This window comes from Athene noctua, chromosome 3 (genome assembly GCF_965140245.1).
Source record: "Athene noctua chromosome 3, bAthNoc1.hap1.1, whole genome shotgun sequence".
Classification (NCBI taxonomy): Eukaryota; Metazoa; Chordata; class Aves; order Strigiformes; family Strigidae; genus Athene; species Athene noctua.
In genome coordinates, this window is record NC_134039.1 from 15,582,834 (window position 1) to 15,605,436 (window position 22,603).

Here is a 22,603-nt window from a genome sequence, read left to right on the forward strand (position 1 = left end):
TCTTCCCCTGGTTATGTTACTTTCTGGAAGCTCTTCGGGCAAAACTTCCAGGTGAATTAATCACCCATGTACATTCAAGATTCAATGCTAGATAAAAGTGTGCAGAAGTGACATTTCAGTCATTATAAAATTAAGTATTACAGATTACAAGATATTATTAAAACAGCAGCTATTAAAGACAAACAGATCCTGCTTCTCACAAAAGAAATCTCCTGAATAAAGCAACAGTGTTTGCTTTTCGGGCTTCTCATATCTTGGAGTGAGACCTGAAAACTTTAATATACTGGAAAACTAGACATGATTACAGTATTTTTCTCAGGACTGCCCTCCACCAAATTGTTACTTCTTATGTCCTATACAGCAACGTTCTTAAGCTCAAATACAGTACGATGCTAACTGACTTCAGCTATTCATGAATCTTCCTAAAGCAGTAGAAATATTCTTCTTACACAATGGGAGCACAAAGCAGCTGTTCAGAGTCATAAGAGACTACCACCATAGGGAATTTCTTGCAGCATGGCCATGAGAACTTTCCAAATACTAAAAAGCACAAAAATTAGCAAAGCATGAAGAATCTGACTTGTCTTCCTAGCTTTCCAGTTCCCATACCTTCACAGCTATTGGATTCATCAGACTACCATATGAACTCTTTTTTCTGCCCCATGACCTCATCCTTTCCTAGCTCTCTTCCTCCAAATAAAATTTAAAAAAAATCCAACTTGTGAAAAAAAGTGTACATTTTCCAATCCTTTCTGTATGTTGTGCCATTTTTTCCATCCTTGACACTAACTAGATGGCAATATCTTTTGAGTGAAAGATCTTTTTGTCCTGTGCTTCTACAAAGTTAAGTACAATGAAGAAGTCCACACTGTTTGGGAGCTAGGGGTAAGAGATTCCTATCTGAAGTAGAGAGCAAAAAGCTGATGAAACAGTGTTGATTTAGCAAGCAACATATCTGTATTAATTATTCCTGTGTTCTATATCAATTCTATCAGTTCAGAATTTGAACAATGTTCAGCTTCTCACCTTGGACAAAAAAACCCTATAAACATTTATTAATTGACCATTCATATGGCCCCTCCTCTTTTCTATTTCCTAATAAATGGGTAAGCTACCAGCATAGGTTTTAGCTATAAGACCAATTTAATTCACAAAACCAGGCCCAAATCTCTCATAAATACTGCTTCTCTTGGAATTTGATAAGAGAACACCACACAGTGTGGTATCACCACAAACACACCATATGTGCTGAATCACTAGAGGCTAACAATAAACAGCAGAAGTATAATGAGAACATTTCCTTCACACCAAACCACACACATCTCTGTAGTCTCAGAAGTATCAGTCTGAAATATCATGTTGTGAAAACACGGCACTTCTTCATATTTAATGGAAAATTAATCTCTGCTATTTTCTCACTCTCAATTTATTGCAGTGACCACCATACAAGGCTATCGATAGCTCATCAGGAACTTTAAGGAACAGCAGAGATGATCTTTAATGTTGCATGTTATAAAATTAGAAGCTAGTTCAAATGTCTGGCTGCCATTCTTTCTCAACAATCTTTCCCAATGTGCTCCCAAGTATCAAATTTAAAAATAATAAAAAATTAAAACCAAAACCAAACAACCCCCAAACCAACCAAAACCCTTACGTTGATATGAACTGATATTCTTTGGCAGCTCACATGCATCAGAAGATGTCAAGATTAAGCTATGGGAGAGACAAGAGTCTTTTCCTTCATAGGACAAGGCAATTGTCCATGCTTAAACGACTACCACATCAATCCAAATAGCTTTGTGTTAAAAAGAGGGAAGCTTCCTGGCTGCAAACACTCAGAGGTAAAATGTGAGTTTGTAAGAACCACAGACTAGTACTATTCGTAAATGGATGTATTTATGTGTAATACCAGTACATATCTAGAGCGAGCCTTAGCACGGGTAAAGGTGAGAAATCACAAAACAGTAATTGCAAAACAAAGAGGCAGTTGCATGAAAGTATCTGTGCACACAGAGAGTTCATTCCCAGCACATTTAGAAAGCAGCATGCTGAGACTGATACTCTCCTGTCCAGTTTGTAAAGAGGAAACCCGTGATCTGAAGAAAATCCTTTTCTGCAAGATTATGTATAGATTTCACTCCTGGAAATCCCAAACACATATTCAACCCTACCTCAACATCCACCTCATAACAAATATGACCTGTGCTAGTATAGTGACTTATTACAATGTCAGACAGCACAAGCTGGATAAAAGGTTGACACCTTTTTTCTTTCCAAGCTACTTGATTCCATCTTCTCAGATGTAACTCCACAATCTGTACCTATGCTAAACCAGATCAGTGACAAAACCACAATTTGCCTGAATTTTGGAGGGAGAATAGAGGTATTTCAAACGCAACTGGTAAATCTTAAAGGTCTGTCTGTTCTTACCAAACAAGCCCATGCCTCTCTCAAAGGAACACGAAGAAGAGATTGCAACATGTACATCTTACATATTGGGTTTTCCCCCAAAGACCTAAATGGGACTTATAAATATTAAGTTAGCCCCATAATCCTCATGCAGTATCATTATCCCACTTTAAATGTAAAATCTGAATCCCCAGATCAAATGCAGAAACATCAAATGCATCTACACAGAAAGGCTCTGCCTTGACTCAGAATACTCTTAATTACAAAACCATCTTTTCTACCGGTAAAACTGCAGAGCAGAACAAAATCATATTTTATCCTACAACTTAGAATCAAAGCACTCTGAAAAGTACTAGAAACAAGAAACTGCACAATGTAAATAACATAAAAAGCACATTTAAAGAGGTCAAATGTGCTATTTCTAAAAGGTTGCCCAGAGACTCTCTGAATTCTCCACCCTTGGAGGTTTTCAAGACTTAATCAAATAAAGCCCTGAGCAACCTGGTCTTGAGTTCAGACTTTGCCCATTTTTGAGGAGGAGGTTGGACTAGAGATGTCCTGAGATCATTTCCAACCTCAGTTGTCCTACAATCCCTCACAATCCAGCACACCCTGGATCTCACAGTAAAAGTTCTTAATTGTGTTCTCTGCTTACAGCAATACTAAAAATTAGATCTTAAACCTTTTAAACTGTACAATGTTAGTAACTGTTCTTCAGAAACCAAAGGCTATAAATATTACATGAAAACAAATACTGTAAAGAACTTCTGATATCTTGATTATTGCTAGAAATAAATTCAAAAATATTTGAACACAATGAAAATTAGCAATTATAACCCCAAGCTTATCACACAGCCAAAAGCCACATACTTGTCAATGTCTACATCAAAAAGCTAAGATTTATCTTCTGATCAGAAGATGGATATGCCCCTGCTGCTCCTTCATAAGATCAAAAGCACTAGTTAGTATACAATGAGCATTAACTTCCAAAGGACATCTAAGATTACTTTCTTGATTTGCTGAAGGATAATATAGAAATACTACAGAAGACACAAACTTCAAACTGGACAGCTTCAGAACATTTCAATTGCTGTTATTGCTGTGCTTGGAAACTCTCGGTTAAGCCCAGTAACGTAACATCTGTAAGCCACAGAACATGTCCATTAAATTCTCTTTGCATCTACTACAAGTCTGTTCTCATTTATGCTTCTATTCTATTCAGAACTTCGCTATTTCCTAGTCTCCTGCTAAAAAGTCACACACTTATCCTCTCAAGGAAAGACCTTATTTATACAGCAAAAGAGGAGGGGAAGATAAACACACACAAGAAAATCATGTTCTCTACACTCTATACAGTCATTATCATAACTCAAATGCTTTCTTTGTCCTGCTTTTCTCAAAAGTGTTTTCTAAGAACAAACAGGAAAGCTTAAAACATTAAAGATACTTTGAATATCCAAAAGATTTTGATTTCATGACAACTGCTAAATGGACAGAACAGATATGACAACAGCTGTGTTTTCTTCCAAGTAAATTTTAAAAAGCACACAAGTTTTAAGATTACAACTGATTTTTCAGTCAAATGAACAAGTAAGATTAAAAGTCTCTTTCTCTTTTACTAGGCAAAACACACTCTTGGATCACACTTACCATTTTCATCTCCAGCTGTTTTCCGACCATCCTCTGGGGAAACATGCACCAGCTGCAGAATAAGGGGTCTCCGGGTGACAACTCCAGTACCTCGTGGGAGCAGATCCCTCCCCACAAGACTTTCCAACACAGAACTCTTTCCACTGCTCTGAAAATTGGAATACAGCTACATGATTTTCTTAAACATCAAAATGCTGTAATATCAGTTTTAGCTTGCTTTCATCACTCCTGCAAACAGTGCTCCTCACTGCGTCTAACACAGTGGTATCACACCACACGTGCACTGAAGGACGCAAGTCTGCTACAAACTAGTAACTGTCTAAACCTGCTTGGGACACTTAAAAGCCATGTAGATAGATGTATTTTCTATCTCTTAAGGCTAAATTAAACATGTAATAGTTTTCAGAAAAAATAATACCCTATTTAACATTTTCTACCAATAATACAAATATTAATCTCTCCAGAAATGCTTTTGGAAAACAAAAAATTATTTTTCTTTATAATGCTTAGAAGGAAATTCTGTGTCTTCTATTATGTTGTTTTCTAATGTCGTGCAGTAACACTTCACTCTGTGGACTAAAGAATTTAACCTTCTCTTAGTATTAACATGGACTGGCCATGTTAATACTAACGTGAGTGTTATACAAAAAGATATTAAGTATGTACACTTGAGCACATTAAGCTATTACAATCTTATATTCCTTTCAGGGTTGTTTTTTGTATAATGTATTATATCAATTTCATAAACATATAAACATTGCTTTATACTGTCTCTTCCACTTTGTGTGTATATATATAAGTATTTACAACTGAATTGACTGCAAACATCTGTCTACGTAATAATAAACTGTAAGAATTTATGAAAAACTTAAAGTCTGTGAAATTACAAATTTGCTTTGAGAGTCCACATTTAAAATGTTCTCCTGTAGCGCTTTTGCATAAAATGCAGAATTGGGCTACATGGTCCAATGAGCAGCTGTGAACACATGGGTTTTAAGAGGGATTCAAGACAACTATCGTGTTCAAACTAACAATAAACAACAGACCCAGATATGTCAACATAATACTTCCAAAGTCTGACTGGTAAGATCTTGTCTTTTTAATGTAACTGTATTAAACTCTTCTGGTAAAGCTGTAAAGTCAACATGGGCATGCCATGAGAAAAGCTGCTCTGACAACCATTGCTGTCAGCTTGGAAATGTTTCTATATTAATGCTATTACCAAAAAATTCTCTTAAAAACCCCACCAAAACCAACAGATGCTTCTGACAGCTAGAATGTTCATTACAGCTATACAACCTCAATTCAGCTTAACAGTTCTGAAACAACAGATTTGAGACTTCAAGTAAAGCATAAAATGAGTACATAACCTACCATAACATCAAATAAAAGCTGTGTTGAGTATCTTTCAAAGATCATATATTTAGTAACATCTCAGGTGGCTTTTATAAAAATCAAAAAAAGATCAGATCACACTATCAGCACATGTCTACTAGTGCAGTAAGACAAAACAGGAACATATTACATGAGAGCATCAGAACCTATTAAAATAAAGACTTTTATGCAGAAACATGAAATATTCCAACACAATGTCAAACCCCTAGAAAGCTTCAACAATGCCCAGAAATGAAAGCCTTCTTTTCGTCTAACACTCTACTGTATAACTGTGGTTTATGGCACAGAAAAATGCTGTTCTATCAACAATGTCATTTGTCTCAACAGGTTATTAACAAACCAATGCAGACTGTGTAGATTTTTCAAAGTAAATCTAAGTTAAATTTGACAGCAGTGAAGTCAACTGTATAGAAAAAGTAGGGAGAAGGACAGGCTCATAAGAAACAGAAAGCCTTATGAAGAATTTTGTTTCAAAAAGCTCCTCTGGATAGTAATTAATTATTCTTCAACTGACCTTCTAAAATCAACTTTGGGCACTTTCCATGCAAAGAGCTTATGACAGGGCATTGAGCCAAAGAGTAACTGAAGAACAATCTGGCCAAAGCATGAACTAGCTCTGGAAGCTCCCCTGAGAGTGCTTCAATTGTAGCACACCTCTGAGGCCTTACTGCCATTACAGAATATCAAAACCCCCTAAATTTTAGAGTAATAAACCACAAACCACTTCCTCTCAAACTTTGTGTTTTAAAACAATTGAAATACCTGCTCAAAAAGATGAGGCATGATAAAGGTTCATCAGCTGCACTGGGATAAAACACCAAAACACAAAACCACCGGGGTTTCATTTATTAAAAATATTTTTAACATTACTTGAGCAAGATTTCTTACACATGGGTAGAATGATCAGTCTCAAAGGGCTGGAGGTGAGACTTAGATGTGGCTTCAACACACAATTCAAGTATAGAAGAGATAGCAATAAACAGCTGAAGTTCTTACCAAGAACCTCATCAAGACAGGAAACCAGAATCCATGGGACAAGTTACTGCACACTACTGCTCACTGTTTCATCTTTCCAATAGAGTGGTATTGCAGGAAGCTAAGATGGGCACGCACCAAACTACGTATAGAACTGAAACACTATGTTTTATACCACACACAGTTATCTTTGGATGTGGAAGGAACAATCTGGATCCTTTGCAAATGTTAAGTCATACATTAGATGAGACACAACAGTACTCCATACATCAGGAAATTTGTTTCAAATTGCATTATGTTCCCTTATTAAATCAATTTGTTCTTGGAACATAATACAGTATCTAATGACTCCTAATCTGGGATCCATACACGTCCATTACTAAGAACTGTCTGGGAACATGGTAAGGAAAGCAGTATACACAAAGCTGATCTTTTTCTGCCAGTAGGGGAGAAGTGAGGGATATGAGTCCATTCAGAATACAAATTCAGCTCAGCCAATCCTTCATACAACAGATGTAGACTAATACTGATGACAAAAGGTACTACAGAATTTAAGAGGAAGTCCGCAGGAGCATCATGCTTGTTTTCTCATCTCATTGTAATGCTCATCACAATTTTAAACACAACTGAAATCCATAAACTCATTCCACGGCAGGTCCAGAAAAGCATTAACAAATGCTAACCTTTTGTGGCAGATCAGTCACGTTTTCCTCCGGTCCCTAATACCTGATCCTAATTTGAATTACCTCTAAGTTGTGAGATCTAGAAAAACTTTATATAGACTGCTCAGAAAAAAAGGACAAATAAAAGAATGTCTTTCTGTCTGTTGCTTCTTTAACCATTGTGTCAAACTTCCATTGCTGAGTGCTTCAACACTCTGCTTTGTTAACCATCATGACTCTCAGATAAGCACCCGAATTTGATGGATGGCAAAACCATTCTTCCCTGTAAGTACTACAATAAGAAGAGATGATGCACACAGGGACTTAAATATTTTATTTCAACACACTCTGACAGTATCTTATCAGTTTTCTCTCTGCCTCCTTAATTATATTTTCATCATTGTCAACATCATGTTAATCTAAAACAATCAAGGATGAAGAGCAGAATAACAGGGAAATGACTGTGCACTCACTCTCACAAATTAAAAAGCTGAAATCTGTAAGAATTGTGATCTACTCAAAAAAGCCAGCATCTCTACTGTTTAACAGCCCTAATATTCTTGCATCTGTCACCCTATCCCACATTTTTTCTTCTTCCTGCATATTTCAACTGTGCACACTTCTTGAGTATCAAAAGGCATGTGCTCCCACCTGCTACACTAATTCTTAAGAGAAAATCTGGTTTGCAACCTGTGATATTACTAACGACATTTTTCAGGAATTCAGAAGGAGAAGACAGCAGTGCATGTTTTTGTCACTGTTCAGCTTCATTAGCAACAAGAGATATTACTTTCAGAAACACTTCAAGGTTGTTGACAAGCCAAATGGAAGACACTGCACTGAAAATTTTGAGGCAACACTGTGAAAAACCATTTGCATTCATCCCAAACATTTACTTCACTGGCTTATTCCAACTCCTCATCAGCATTCCTAATTTTAGAAGACTTGCACCCTATACCCAAGAGCATGCAAAGATGCCTTTTCCATATCCAAAAGAGAACCCTGACCCAATCCTCTTCCACTATTGATAGTTACCCTCCACTTTGAGCCCTATCTATAGGTGCAAAGGCCTAGAAGACCCCACTGGTGAAGACCAAGGCAAAGAAAGCACCAAATGCCTCTGCCTTGTCCATATTTGCTGTCACTAAATTACCTGTCACAGTCAAGAGCAAGTCCACATTTCCCTCATCTCTCTTTTTTCTTCTTTAACTGCTGATGCAGTGCTGGAAGTTCTTCTTGTTGCCTTTGATTCCCCCTTCCAGTTTCAACTCTAGTTGACTGTTGGCTTTCTTAATAACATCTCTGCATATGTAGGCCGTATTCTTATATCCTTAAGCAAGCTTATCCTCACTTCTACCTCCTGCGTGAGTCTTCTTGCATTGACACCCAGTCATGAGTTCTCTCTACTCTGCTCTCCTTCTAGGTCTACTCATTTTCTTGAGCATTCCTATGTTTTGTGCTCCAGTGAAGTCGACCTTAAAAGCATGACAGGTGTCTTGAGCTTCACTGTCCTGGAACCCACCAATTAGCTCAGTAAATAAGCCAAAGTCTGCTGCTTTTCTTATGAAGTCCACACACCAAGAAGGTGACAAACACAAGACTCACCTGGAGTCTCACTGATGCACAAAAACCATGAGATTTTTTACAGTCATTTGCTCAAATTGTTGATTGTTGCATATTTCAAGTATTATTAAAATGATAATGTACTTGTATCAGCTGCAACAAATTTCAATTCATCTTAAAAGAATCTGCTGCATTCCTTCTGTCTATCTTTAGACTTCATAATAGCTTTCTGGAGCCAATGTAAAATAAATCATCTGTGGAAAAAAACCTTTATAAGGAAACATGTCAAATAAACTACTCGGGAACTTCCAACAGGAAAACTGGTTGAAAGGGGTGTAAGCTTTGTTCATTGCTGATAAATTTTTAATTATCTGATCAAATAGGAAAAACTGCAATGAACTCCTGCAACGCAATATAGATTTACTGCAGGACAGCAAAAGAAAATAAGAGACAGTAATACCAGTATTTTCCATTAATTTTTCAGTGGCATAACAAAAACAAACATTTGAGAATGACAATAAGGAACTGCGAAGTAGGAGAGATGTCTCAGTAAACCAGAGTAATTCCTGAAGAATTCTCTTAAGAAAAGCAATGCATCTACTTTGATACCCGAGACAGAATGGTAGCAATCTTGCAGTTTCTGTCATACAAGAATTATAAAAGTCCTGCTAGTTAAATCATGCTCTTAGTAATACACGGTTTACTAAATTTTAATTCTGTTATTGAGAAATATAAGCTAATGCATTTTTGCTGGGATCTTATCAATAGGAATATTCCCCAGATGGGTGCTTCAAAAGGAAGTTCTCTGCAGTAGCTATCCTAGAAGAGTTCAGCATGCAAAGAGCAAAAAGATTTTCTCCTCTCCTTGTTTTTCAAACATGAATTATTCTGAAATGAAAGGTCAGCACACATACAATTCCAGAGTATTTCCACAAGGGAACTTCTTTGGTTGGAATAGCTATTGTAGCAAAATTTTCCTATGTGAACTAGGGACACCCCAAGCTAGGCTGCTTCTAAACAGCCAAGAAATTAAAAAACGTATTTACTAATCAAAGAGAATTCTGAAGTTATAAGCAGTCCCAATATATCTTTGTATGACATTATTTGAAACAAAATTTTACTTCTAGAAAGAGGCAGAAGAGCTAACAGGCTGATCTCAACTTGAGAAAGCAGTGAAACCAGCATAATGCACTCCTAACTGTTGCAAAATACATTTGCTCTGTGAAAGATCTTGTCCAGATTACAAGACTTGTTCCTTCAGGCCATTCCCCATTCACTTGAATAGAGAGTTTTCCTGAATCAGTCAGGAAGCAATTGGAAGCCAGAGGAACTCCCTCCACAAAAGACAGCTTATGTACAAGCACTAAGGAAAGGCAGAATTTGCACAGCTCAGTCAAAATTCTTCAGGAATCCTATATTTACACTGTATCTAAACGTAGATACATGCCAAACCACAGCAAATAGATAAAAGATTTGCAGAAATATTGTTTCTCAGTACATCAGTTCCCAAGGTCCTTCCATAACTCACTTAAAAAAAAACCTCATGGAATTAAAAATGACAATTACAGAACTTCTCTAAGTTAGATCGTGGAACTGTGGTAATTGAAGATCCACACCTCAAAACCAATTTGTATCTTCAAATTTTAAAAGTTCTAAACAAGAGAGGTTAAAAGAATTAAGAGAAAGCCCGTCAACCTTCTGGCTCCAATACGAACAAATCTTTTCCAAGAAGTACACAGCTGTTTTCTCTCCAGACTCTGAAACACATTCACCAAGGCTGTCTGCTTTAATACTCTTTCCCTTCATTTTCCTGAAAACATGTTTCTTTGCGCTATCCCATGTGGACAAACACAAGATCTATCCGTTCTAATTAAAATACAGGTTTTTCGAAGAAAATTGCCAACCACAAGATGAACGGGACCCTGGCAGCAAGCATACAAAACTGGTGGAGGGGAAAAAAACCCTACTTCATTCACATCCTTCTACAACTGTGTATTCTCTCCAGCCTTCCAAAATAATGGCATTTGCAAACAATAAAATCAGTATCTTAAAAGATGCTTAATATTGCTTTCATATTAAAAATATGTAAGGATTAAAGGCAGAATCAGTTATTAAACCTATAATTTTATTTTAATTCATACAAAGTCTGCACACAGACACAGTGAAAATGCCATCCTCCCAATCATAGAAGCTTCAGGACCGAAGTATAGCTGTTCAGAAACTGAGAAGGTCCATCAGAGAAAAGAAACAGCACAATGCCAAATGCTGTCTGCACTATATAAATTCAAAAGTAAAATTTATATTGTTTGGTAAATGTAAACAGCTCATTAATGTCACCATCACTTTAGTGCTTGTCTGAAACAGACACCAGAACAGTCAGGGCATGATCTGACAGGAGAAAGAATGGCAAAACAGAAAACAATCATGCCCAAAACCAGAAACAGTGAATGTCAGATATCAAAACAAACCAAAAACCAAACCAGGAAGCCTGCAAAACATCTGGGAGAAAAACCAAGCTCTCACCAGCCAGCATGGCCACACTGAAGCTACACTCTAGTTACAGCCCCCTTTTACAAGCAGATACAAATGTCTCTTTGCATCTGCTTGAACTCCCAAGAAAGATCCCTGGACAAAAAAGAACAACCAACAACAACAAAAAAAACCCCAACCAACAAACAAAAAAACCCAACAAAAAAAAAAAAAACAAAAACAACACCCCCACTCCCCTCAAAAAAAAACCAAACAAACAAATCAAAACAAAAAAACAAGAGAAGGAAAGAAGACATTCCTGAGTTGAGCTTGGCATGGCGTTTTCCTGGTTACTTCATACAAATTGGGAGTTTCTTTCACTTAAAACTGGCTTTTTGCCAACACAATGCAGGATACATGCAATAAACAGAATAAGCTAGAGTGGCTTAAACTTTGTTCCCTTGACCTTCCCTTACAGAGAAAGGTCACAGAGGTTCTGTAGAGCATCTGAAGTTTAAGACCACAATGTCAGCCTCTCTCAAATCAGATGATTTGATACAGCATCCACTGGATTCTTCTCAACCCAGTAGCCAGGACTGTATGTTAGCTTCCCATTGCTGTCAGTTTCTTAACAGGCAAATCATACCATCCTAACTATTAAGCCTAACAGAATATAGAGTTATACATGTTCAAATGCTCAGGCTACCTGTTAGATCAAGAAAACTTTCCTCCTTGGCAACAAAAAATGATTTAGTGTTGAAATATCAAACAGGATACTTATTCCAAACAGCAAAAAGAGAAATAAAAGTACTGTTCATCTGTGAGCCAATCACAGAGGCTAACAAAACAGCTCTTTCAGAGAAGCTCTCTAGGCAGAGATTTCGTTCATTTTTTTAAATTAATTCTAAAACTTATGCTCACTTTTGTAGTGTATGCATTTCATTTTTGTGATAGCATCTATATGCCATTAACATATAAAAGGCCATAACTAATGAAACTTCTTTTCTTATCCTTGCCTTTTTATTATAGTTTTAATGTGTTTGGTTGAGGCACTTCAAGGCCACCTTGTTATGCCTTACAAGTACAGATCACAAAGCATCTGTATAAAACACATCAAAAGGTTGGATATTACGGCATTATTGAACAAATATTGTTTATATAGTATTCCCAGACTGGACTTTTTTTTTTGCACTTCAGTAATACAGTTCTAAACATGGAACTGAAATACTGAATGGAGGGAAAAAAATGGAACATGTACCTGAGCATGGCAAAAAACCCCTGAAAGAGAGATTAAAAGTTGGCAGCCTGAGGGTGTCCTCTGAGTTCTATCACCAGCAAAGAGAGTCTTCAATTTACTTAATATTTCTGTATCCCAGTACAGGGTATAACTTACACAGTATTTAGGTGGAGAATGAGAGGGAATTCTCATATGACCGAGTCACAGGAATGCCACTAGAAGTGAGAAAAGCCATCTAAATGTGTAAAATTTACTGAGAAATATTTTGTAATTAGTACCAAAATTCATCTAGAAATAGGAAAAATGAAGACACTTCAGTTGCTCAGAACCCAAGGATGGCAGGAAACAAATCTCAAAATAACAGAGGAGCGGCAAAGGGAACATGGGAAACAGAAAACATACAAAGCTTAATTAAGGATTATAAACAGTTTCTAGTTCTACATACTCTAGAAAAGGATTAACTTGGTGCACAGAAGTAGAAATAAACCAGACTTTAAGACACAAGCACAAAAAAATACCAGGGTAGAGAAGAGATGGAGAAGACAGGTGAGAAAAATAAACAGCAAAAACTACTTTAAAAAGCATTGTTCTTCTCCTTGCTGAATGTGTAAAAGGGTGATTTAAGAAAAGCAACAGGCAACTGGAGGAAAAAAAAAAGCATTAATCAATTCACAGAGTTACAAAAAATCTTAACTGATAGCATGTTTCCTAGAAAGAAAAATGGAGATGCAAATTCAAAACTGCTCGTGAATATTATTCAAAGAAGAAAAAGACTACATATACCAGTAGCCTACAAACAAAACAGCTGTGTGAAAAAACTTAAAGGCCACATAGCACTTAACCAAAAATATCTCAAGAAACAAGATGGTTTCAAGGCACATTTCAAAAAAACATGGAAGCAAACTACCACAGCAAAACTATCACCTCTAAGGCCATATTTGAGACATGTCCAGAAATCTGGTCTACAATAAACTAACTTCAAATGAATAAACCAATAAATTTGATTTAAATTCTCTTAAGACTAATTGCATAAAGTCACCATCTACAGAATGATCAAGTCATGAAGACCATTATTACTTCCAACAACACTGACTAAAACCGAAACAAAACCCCAAGATACAGCTTACTAAACATTTTGCTATATATTTTCCCAGAGTCTATACAGGACTTGGTTTTGGCATGCTAAGAAATACCATAGTAACTCAAAGGGTTTTATGCATATACTGATACAGCACTGAATGAATGTTAAAACTGATGGGTATTAATGCATGTCAGTACTGTCTTAAATCTCAGTATCTATTGCACACACTTATGAAAAGTTAACTAAGACAAAGTTGTTTAAAAAGATAATTTTTAAAAAGCCACTTCCATGCACTTTGTAAAGTGAAACAGGAAAAAAAATGCTTTATTTATTTTACATCAAAAAATGCCACACCTCAGCCTTGCCTTTTCTGTTGCAAAACTAAACTAAAAAAAAAAAAACACAACACACAAAACAATAGAACATCTAGCTCTTATGATTTTTAATGTAAAGATTAAATGTCTTCATAAAGTGATGGCCTCCTGTCAACTATAAAAATAGCAAGTACCTAATATAGCTTACCACTGCAGTCTCTCCCACCCTATTCAAGTATTTTAGGTCTATTTTATAAAGTGGCTAATACAAAGTCAATGAATCTGATTCATATTGGTAAAACAGAATGACAGCTGGTTGCCTCACAACCAGTTCAACACTGCAGTTGGCTTTGAGCAAACCTGTTCCATGCTTCAGCAATGTGCAAGCTTTAAACATACAGCTCACATGTTTTAAGTCATATATGAAATCCCTGACAGCTGAGGAGTTGGTATTACTGTCTTCGGTAGACATGCTTCTGTTAAGTAACATCACACACTCAATAAACACTGTTAATTTTGCAGAAACAGAAAGACAGATCCATTAACTTCAAGTTTTAGTTGTGTTTAACGTTTCATTTTGAACTCCCTTATGACTGATGCAGTTCTGGTCACACATGTTCTGCTGCCAAAAGTTGTGCTGAAGAACGACATCCCATTTGAATAGATCTGAAAGGGCCTGAGCTATCTCCGAGCCCAGGAGCAGCATTATCGGGCTGAGACGCACATATAACTGCTACAGCCAACAAAGGCTGGCTTCGCCTCTCACTCACTTCCATTGCCCGTCATGGGCTAAGACAAAGAGGTCCAAACGGCAGAAGAACTCGCAGCAAGGGAAAACAATTCACGCTTGCAAGGTGCCGCTCCGCTACCACATCCCTTTTACTCAGCCCCTACTTCACGGCGGCCGTCAAGAAAGGGAAGCCACCGACTCGCGATGGCGGTCACGCCGAACCACAGGGCCGGCAGCGGGGCCCCGGGCGGGCGCCGCCGCCACACCCCCGGTGTGGGGGACCGACGCGGGGCCACAGGGCGGGGAGGAAAGACAGGCCATGCCGGCAGCCCTCGAGAGCTTCTCCGCCGTTCAAACCGCTACCAAGAAGCGCGGAGGGAAGGCGGTGGAAGAGGCACTGCCATTACAAACGGTGACAAGACAGACGAGCCCGGGCAGGGAATGGGGTGGTAAGCGGGCAGCCGAGGGCGGAACGCCCGTCCCAGCCGCCCTCGGCTGTCCGCGTCCCCCCGTGTCCTTGGCGGAGGCGACTGCGGGTCAGCAGCCCCGGAGGCGCGATGGACGCCTCGACTTTGCCCTCAGGGCACTGAAGGCCCGCGCCGCCCGCTCCCGCTCCCCCGGCCCGGCCCGGCCCACCCCGCCTCACCTGCGTGCCCACCACCACGATCTGCGGCAGCTGGATGATGTCGGCCCCCACCGTGTTGAACACATCCTGCAGCTTGTTAATCACGGGGATCAGCGCCTCCATAGCGGCGGGGGAGGGTAAGGGCCGGGGAAGGCGTCGGCGATGAATGAGCGCGACAGGCAACGGCTCCCGTCAGCCGCCCCCTGCGCCAGCCGCCATTGGCGCCGGCCCCCGCGCACGGCACGGCCCCAGCAGGCTGCGCGCGCCCCGCCGGCCGCCGCCGGGCATCATGGGAGCTGTAGTGCGGGGGCGCGGGGAGGGCGCGCGCGGGCGCCCTCTGTGGGGGCCCTCGGCCCGGGCGCTGCTGCCGGGGCAGCGCCCAGCGCCGGGGCGGTTGAAGAGCGGGCGGCATCGTCGCTGCGGCCTTGTATTACGAGCCGTTCCCAGGTTTTATTCTGTCGTCTGGTACGAGGAAGCCGATCCCCGCCGGCGAACACCAGTAGCCACGCAGCCCGCGAGTTGGGGCGCCACAGGCAGCTCGCGTGGGGGAGGCAGGCCTCGTCGTCGGCCGGAGCGGCTGCCGGGGGTAGTTTTCAGCAAGCAGCATGGAGTAGCTATGGTTGTTCGAGGCACTATGTTCTGAAAGCCCTTGAAAAGCTGGAAACAAGCAAACGTGTACCCCCACTGCCCTCACCGCTGCTTCACCAAGGTGTGGCGGCACCGCTGCCTGAATTACATAAAGCGAAGGTGCTGCATGGCAAGTTGCTAGACCTTGTCAGCAGCATCTGGTGTCACAAAGCCAGCAGAGGAGGAAAATAAAACTGCTGAGGGTGGGGCAAAAGAATTATGGAGGTCTCTTCAGGGAGGAGAAAAGAACCAGAGAAAATCTGGTTCTACAAACTGCAGTGAAAAGAATATTTGCCCCTTTCTGTTCACATATTGAGAATTACAATGGTCACATTTAAACCAGGTATGTTTATTCTGTTTGCTTTTTGGATATTTTTGTTTTCACTGCAAATCTCTCAGCCAATCTCTGCATCTGAAATTTTCTAACTTGGATGTGTAACAGTAGGTTTGATTGAGGTGTCTGGCAGGGCTTTGGAAGTGGGAAACTGTGAGATCTAATAGCTGCATTATGCTGAAAGATAGAATGAAACCAGAGGATGACATGTAGTGCAAGATCACAACAAATAAGTTTTCTGATCTTTAAACGTCTAGCCGTTGAGTGCATTTTCTCAAAGCACTGTGTTGAATTCTGACTTTGTCTTTTCTTGTAAGCCAACTGAATAAAAATGCTTCTGAAAGTTTCAAGTTTTGGATGGCATTAGAATTTATATTCTTATTTTATTCAAATTAGTCTTTTCCAGTCTTTATGTCTAGAAACCCTCAAATGTTGAAGGAAAGAGCCTGCAAAGGAACTATGTTCTTATCTGTGTATCTTTACGACAAAATTTCTCATTCTTACCTAGGACTGCTTGTCAGAGGATTAATATTTTGTGATAAAAGCATAAAGAAGGTTAAACAAATTGAAACAGTCAAAAATTAGTGTATTGAGCCTAGAGAGAAACAGTTAACGTCTAAAATTTTTTTAAGAAGGTCCTGAATGACCTGTTGGTGAGGGGTTCTTGTCATGGCCATACAGGCATGATTATCCATTGGCTCCCAGTGTGCTGCAGCCAATTGCTCTGAGAGATCATTTACACCAGGATGCCATTTGGTGTCTGCCCCTCCAGCTTCCAGGACAATAACAAACATTCCCCACATTGTGCACCTGACACAGCAAACACTCTTTCTAATGGGTTTTCAGTTCCCTGTCTAGCATGGAGCCTTGTCTCCTCTCCTTCCTTCAGTCCTTGGAAAGAAAAGAAGAGGAAAAAAGCATCCCAGTTGCACAGGAAGCTGCTGGCACCTAAAGTAGATAGATAACACCAGCTTATTTCTCTGTGTGAGTCTCTTGCTACTTTCATTTTACTGTATGACTTCATGGACACCACTGTGAAATGGAACATGTGCAACCTGTTTTATATTTTAATTTAGACCAGAAGTGGGACATCTTGGAAAGAATGTAGAACTGGAAAAGGGTCAGGGACAGTAAAGATGATGAAAGTTGTGGAAAAACTTCAATATCAAGACCAAGTAAGCTAGGAGTCTTCACTCCACAAAAGAAATGGCAGGGGGTAGGGAAGATCAGAGGTCTGTGTAATCTTTAGCAACCTGGAGCAGGTGGAAAAGCATCAGTTCTGTTTACTGCCCCTTCCAATACAAGTATTTTGGAGCCATGAAACTAGGAGCCAGGTCAGAACAAAACAAAGACACTAGCCCCTTAGGGGTGGGTTGATGACCTGTTCAGCTCCTTGCCAAAGGATGTTGTAGACAATAAAAGTTTAAATAGATTCCGATGGTGTTTGGGCAAGTTTAAGCCAGAGGAATGTATTGCATGTTGTGATGGTTTGACTTTGGCTAAATGCCAGGTATCCACCAAGTCGCTCTATCACTTCCCCCCCTTTTCCTCTTGTTTTCTCAACAGGGCAAAGAGGGGAAAGAAAGTAAGATAAACCAACCCTTGTGGGTAAAACAAAAGCAGTTTTAATATAAGCAAAACGAAACAAGGGTCCTCACGCGGAAGCAAAAGCAAACAGATTTATTCTCTACTTCCCATGAAGAGGCGATGTCGGGCCTTCTCAGGAAGCAGGGCTCCGATACGCGTAGTGGTTGCCTCACAGGACCAAGGGTGACCCCACCCCCTCCCTCCTTTCTCCCAGCTTTATACTGAGCAGACGTCATATGGTCTGGAATATCCCTCTGGTCAGTTCAGATCACCTGTCCTGGTTGTGTCCCCTCCCAAGATCTTGCCCACCCCATCCCACTGAGGGAAATATCAGAAAGAGCCTTGGTGCTGTGTAAGCCCTGCTCAGCAGCAGCCACAACACCAGGGTGCTATCAACACCCTGCCAGCTCCCAGCATAAACCACAGCACCGTGAGCGCTGCGATAGGGGAAAACCAATTCCAGTTCAGCCAGACCCAGTACACATGTAAATACATAGCTATGTAGGAATCAAATCTAGCTCTGGATGTTTCTGAGCTAACAACGGTTGGAAGTTGGGAGAGTATCATGCAGAAGCACTGCATGTGCTTGCCCTGTAGTCTGTCCCAGTATGGCTATTCTTAGAATTTTATCAGTATAATATTTCAAAAGCACACAGAGTTGCTGAACTGAGTTGAGATAATCTAGCCTGCCCAGCAGAGATGTTGAAAGGCCTATCAGGGGCTGGTTACTCAAATGGAGAAGCACAGCACAGATGGAGGAAGTGAATTGATGAAGGAAAGCAAGAAGAAAGTACTAAAGAAGATGTAAGAACAAGAAACATGAGAATGCAAAGTTTAACACGTTGTGCAGTGAGAGCTGGAAATACCTCTGCTATGAAGTGGGATCTCCTGAACCAACTTGCCTCAGCCCAGTTGAGGACTGTGCCACAGCAATAAACATTTTAACAAGTGATAGTCATCTGTAGCTTTAACTCTAACTTTCCATGGCCAACTTGTATTGTACTGAGGAAGAAACTTAATGATCTGATAAAAGACAGTAGTAGTCAGACTGGTTATTTACTAAAAGTTAATTGACATGAGGAAACAGGAACTGTCACACTGAATCTGACCTGATATCAATCTTCTTCAGAATCTCATCTCTAAAACTGTCCAGCATCAGCTCTCTGGGGAAAATATAAAACTGCAGTAATAAGATCTGATTCCAAAACTGTGTATCACAGAATTTTGATATTGCTGTAAGATCTGAAGTAGACAGTTCAATATTTCTTCTGGTTTGTGTTACTGGAAACTAAATTGCTTTATTTACTATATAATAGGGTTTTTGTCCCATCACGCTAAATTCTTGGCTCCAATGATATCCTGTGACAGTAAATTTCATGATCTGATTATGCATTGTGCAAAAAATCAATTTGATGTCAGTTTTAAATTTGTCATCTTCTAATTTCATTATAAGCCTCCTTGGTTTTATGTTTGAAGTGAGGAGAACAAAATTTCCAGTCTTTCTTCTCCATGATATGAATTTATTTATAGTTTTGCATCATCATTTGCTTCCATTTTTGATCAGGCAGCTAGAGTCTGTCTATATTAACATACTGACAGTAGTGGACAAGTCATTTGCCATTTAATTAATGTTAGACAAGGAGACCACAAACTAGCACTCAGTAAAGCATATTTCCTTGCCATCGTATTTGTCTAGAGAAATAAATCATTCGTAAATGTATCAAGTATGTAACACGGCATTTCCTCTGCATACAGTGATACTACTTCGTACTGCACAAACACTATTAGCAAAATACTTCTGTTAACTATTCCTTGGTAATGTCACCTTTTGGAACCATGCAATACAGCAATTATATGGGCCTGGCAGAGCCCCATTTTTATGTGAAGCCAAATTGAATTGTATTTTTGTTTTCTCCAAAGTAACCTTATCACAGAGTGCTTTCTCATAGCACTTCATACTAGCCATCAGCACAGCAAACACCATTAGAAGATGAAATAAATTCTTGAAATCCCTTGACAGAATGACCCTTCATTTGGATGTTCTACACAGATTTCCCAAGATGATGGATTCTAAACCTTGCTGTTTTTTTCCAGAAGAAACAAATCTGAGGCTTTAAATCCATAGTCCAGGGATTCTGCTGACGGCAAAGCGAGCTCTCCTGCATGCTTCAGGTGGCTGTAAGAAGGTCACAGTGCTGATAGGAATCCCCACGTTAGCTGTGCTGAGACCCAGTCTCTGACAAAACAAAGTAATCCTGGGGCAGGGATACAATTTTGCTGGACAATCTGAGTTCCTTATATTCTCTCACTATATGCATGGTGAAGTTATTTATCAAAATTCATTGAATATCTAGGGTGTCACACAGCTTCTCATAAAACATGCTTGCAGAACCGAAAGCAGATTTCAAGTTAAGGAAAAGTCAGGGTGCAGAGGGTGAGAGCCACAGGGCAAACATAGCAAAGTTCATTAGTCAGTAACAAAGCCGGAGCACTCAGGTGTAAGGCATCAGCATTTCTGACAAGGCCAACAGAGCTAAAAGCTTTGGCTTGAGATTAAAATAGTCTATGTATCGTTCTGAACTGCTGTACCTCCCTGGTGCAACTGGAGTGGTCAGGCTTCTTGGAATAACAAACACAATAGTTGCTTCAGTAAACGATTTTTACCCCTCCAGTGGCTTGCAGTCCAGTTTTAAGGTGAAGACTTTTTTTACTTTAAAGGACCAAGATTTTGGGAATAAAGGCAATAACCTCTTGTCTGCTATCAAGAAAGTAACTTTTTACTGGGAAATAAAATTCACATTTAGTTGGCATTCACCTGAGGCAATATAACTAGAAAGGAAGAGGAAAAAACCTTACTCCCACCAAACCTTACCCCATCCAGAACTTACTGGTATTCAGGAGGAACTGAGCTTATATCTTCTATGTTTGGACCTAGTATTTTAAATAAGGCTATCTCCTGTGGTATTTTTAAGATAAAATAGTATGTCAAGAGAGGCGTTTTTTATTTTCGCCATACATGATTGCTTGTGCATGCTGCTTTTTATATTATGATTGGCACAACTTTAAGTTTAAATTGGAAATATAACAATTGAGCATATGTGATTTACAGTGTCACAGCCTGCATATAAAACTAGTGGATACTTCAAGTGTATCCATCTTAAGCTTTTTTAGTGCAGGTCAGGGTTGCAATTCTGGAGTGCATGCTTGATGTCTTGCCCACTGTGCTTGCTTAGCATCGCAGAGTTGCCTTGGAGCACATGGATGCAAACCTGTTCACGTGAAACAAGCTGCAAGATACACTTCAGCCACTGAAGAGCATTTAGTTAATAGGACCAGCTTATTGCTAATCTGAAATCCAGTTCCAAAATACAACATAGGCAAGGTAGGTCTTTTGTAAATGCTGTATCCTAAAGCCTTAAGCTAAAAGATTTGGATTCCCTTTTGCAAGCCAAATATGCAAGTAAGTTCTGCAAATATGCAATATGTTCTGCAAGTAAGGCAGAACAGGCAAAGCAGGTAGTTTTACATAGGTAGGCAATAGGTCTAAACAAAATTGGGTTGAAATCTTATTTTCTTCTATCACAGTCATTCATTTAATTTCACACCGTGGGAAGGCTCCTCTATTCAGTAGCAGAGTCCAAAATCCATTTCCCTGAAGCAGGAACCCTTACCTAGAGTTTGGAAAATGAGTTGGTCATACTATGTTAAAATATATTCAAAAGAGCACGAATATCCAGCTTTACTTTAGAACACAAGCTCACAAATTCAGAGATCCAAGTTCAGCGTCCAGCAGACCCAAGAGAGAGTTCATTTCCATGCGTCCCCCATGCAAGAGTTCTGCAACTGCCTGGCTCCAAGACAGGAGTAGGAAGGGGCAGAAGAGTACATGAGGCCACAAGAGGCCAAAGAGAGAGGGTAATCCTGGATTCTGCTCCCAAGACTATTTCTGTTTCTTGAACCATGGACTATTTTAATGTTACAAATGCATAAACCAAATCTAGGAACCTCTGGAATTTTCAGGTTAAGTAGGCTGATACTCAGTAAAACTAATGTGAAGAAGTTTTGGGATATAGAAATTCATCTGGAGCCCACCAAGTCTTACCCTAGATTCTTAGATAAGGCTCTATTCCTTAAAGAGATGCTTCTGACAGCAGATATTTCCTTCATTTAGCAAGCAAAAATGTATTGAGATTGGGTGGTTGGAATTCTTAATGAATTCTCTTGATAAGATCCTGATGGTTGGAGGCTATGTGAGTTCTGACTAGTGATAATAAGGGGTTTTTTTTTAAAAAAAAAAGGAAGAAAAAAACAACTACAGAGAGTATAGCTAACAAATGGAAAATTTACCTGAGTATGTGATAGATTTTTCTTAAGACTTTAAATCTTTCAATGAGGGGAAGTAATTTGAAAAATATGCTGTAACACAAAGAAGTGTAACAGTTTGAGATAGAGGGCAGGTAGCACATCCTGCTCGTGACATCAAAGCATTATGTATTTGAGACAGAAACAGAAGCTAGTGAGACAGACATGGGTAAGACCTCAAGCAAATAAACTCAGCTGAGTGCATCCTGATTTACCACAAGTCAGGTCTGATGAGGCTCAGTATTGTCATAGCTGCCTAGTGCACAGGGCCAAGGAGACAGAGGGTGAACAGCTCTAAGACAAAATGGTCATAATCATAATGTCCAATAGTTCATTAGAGACACCACAGGGCCCTCCAGAGCAATTTCTTTAAAGCAAACAAGCTCAAAGTATTGTGCTTACCAAAGGCAGGAGTGCCAATTCTCTCATGGCAGGAAGCTCATACAATGCCAAGAACAATTCTGTGGTAATGGGGCAGTATTAGTCAGGCTCCTAGGGAGAGCTAGAGGAGATGACGCCTACTACTTACTTACAACCCTGTACTTGATGGGCTCCTGGACAATTTGCTGCCAAGTAGAAATAG

General features: G+C 39.7%; 1 protein-coding gene across 10 annotated transcripts in view; it reads right to left on the minus strand.

Annotated features, from left to right (window-relative positions):
• DNM1L (dynamin 1 like) overlaps positions 1-15,340 on the minus strand; it is a 42,493-nt gene extending 27,153 nt beyond the window's left edge. For all 10 annotated transcript variants that reach the window (XM_074902052.1, XM_074902051.1, XM_074902048.1 and 7 more), the window contains exons 1-2: positions 15,132-15,340; positions 4,060-4,207 (exon numbers count right to left, since the gene is read on the minus strand). In XM_074902052.1, coding sequence (XP_074758153.1) covers positions 4,060-4,207; positions 15,132-15,233 — 250 coding nt within the window. In that variant the 5' untranslated portion in view covers positions 15,234-15,340. The remainder of the gene's footprint in view (positions 1-4,059; positions 4,208-15,131) is intronic.
• Between the last annotated feature and the right edge of the window lie 7,263 nt (positions 15,341-22,603).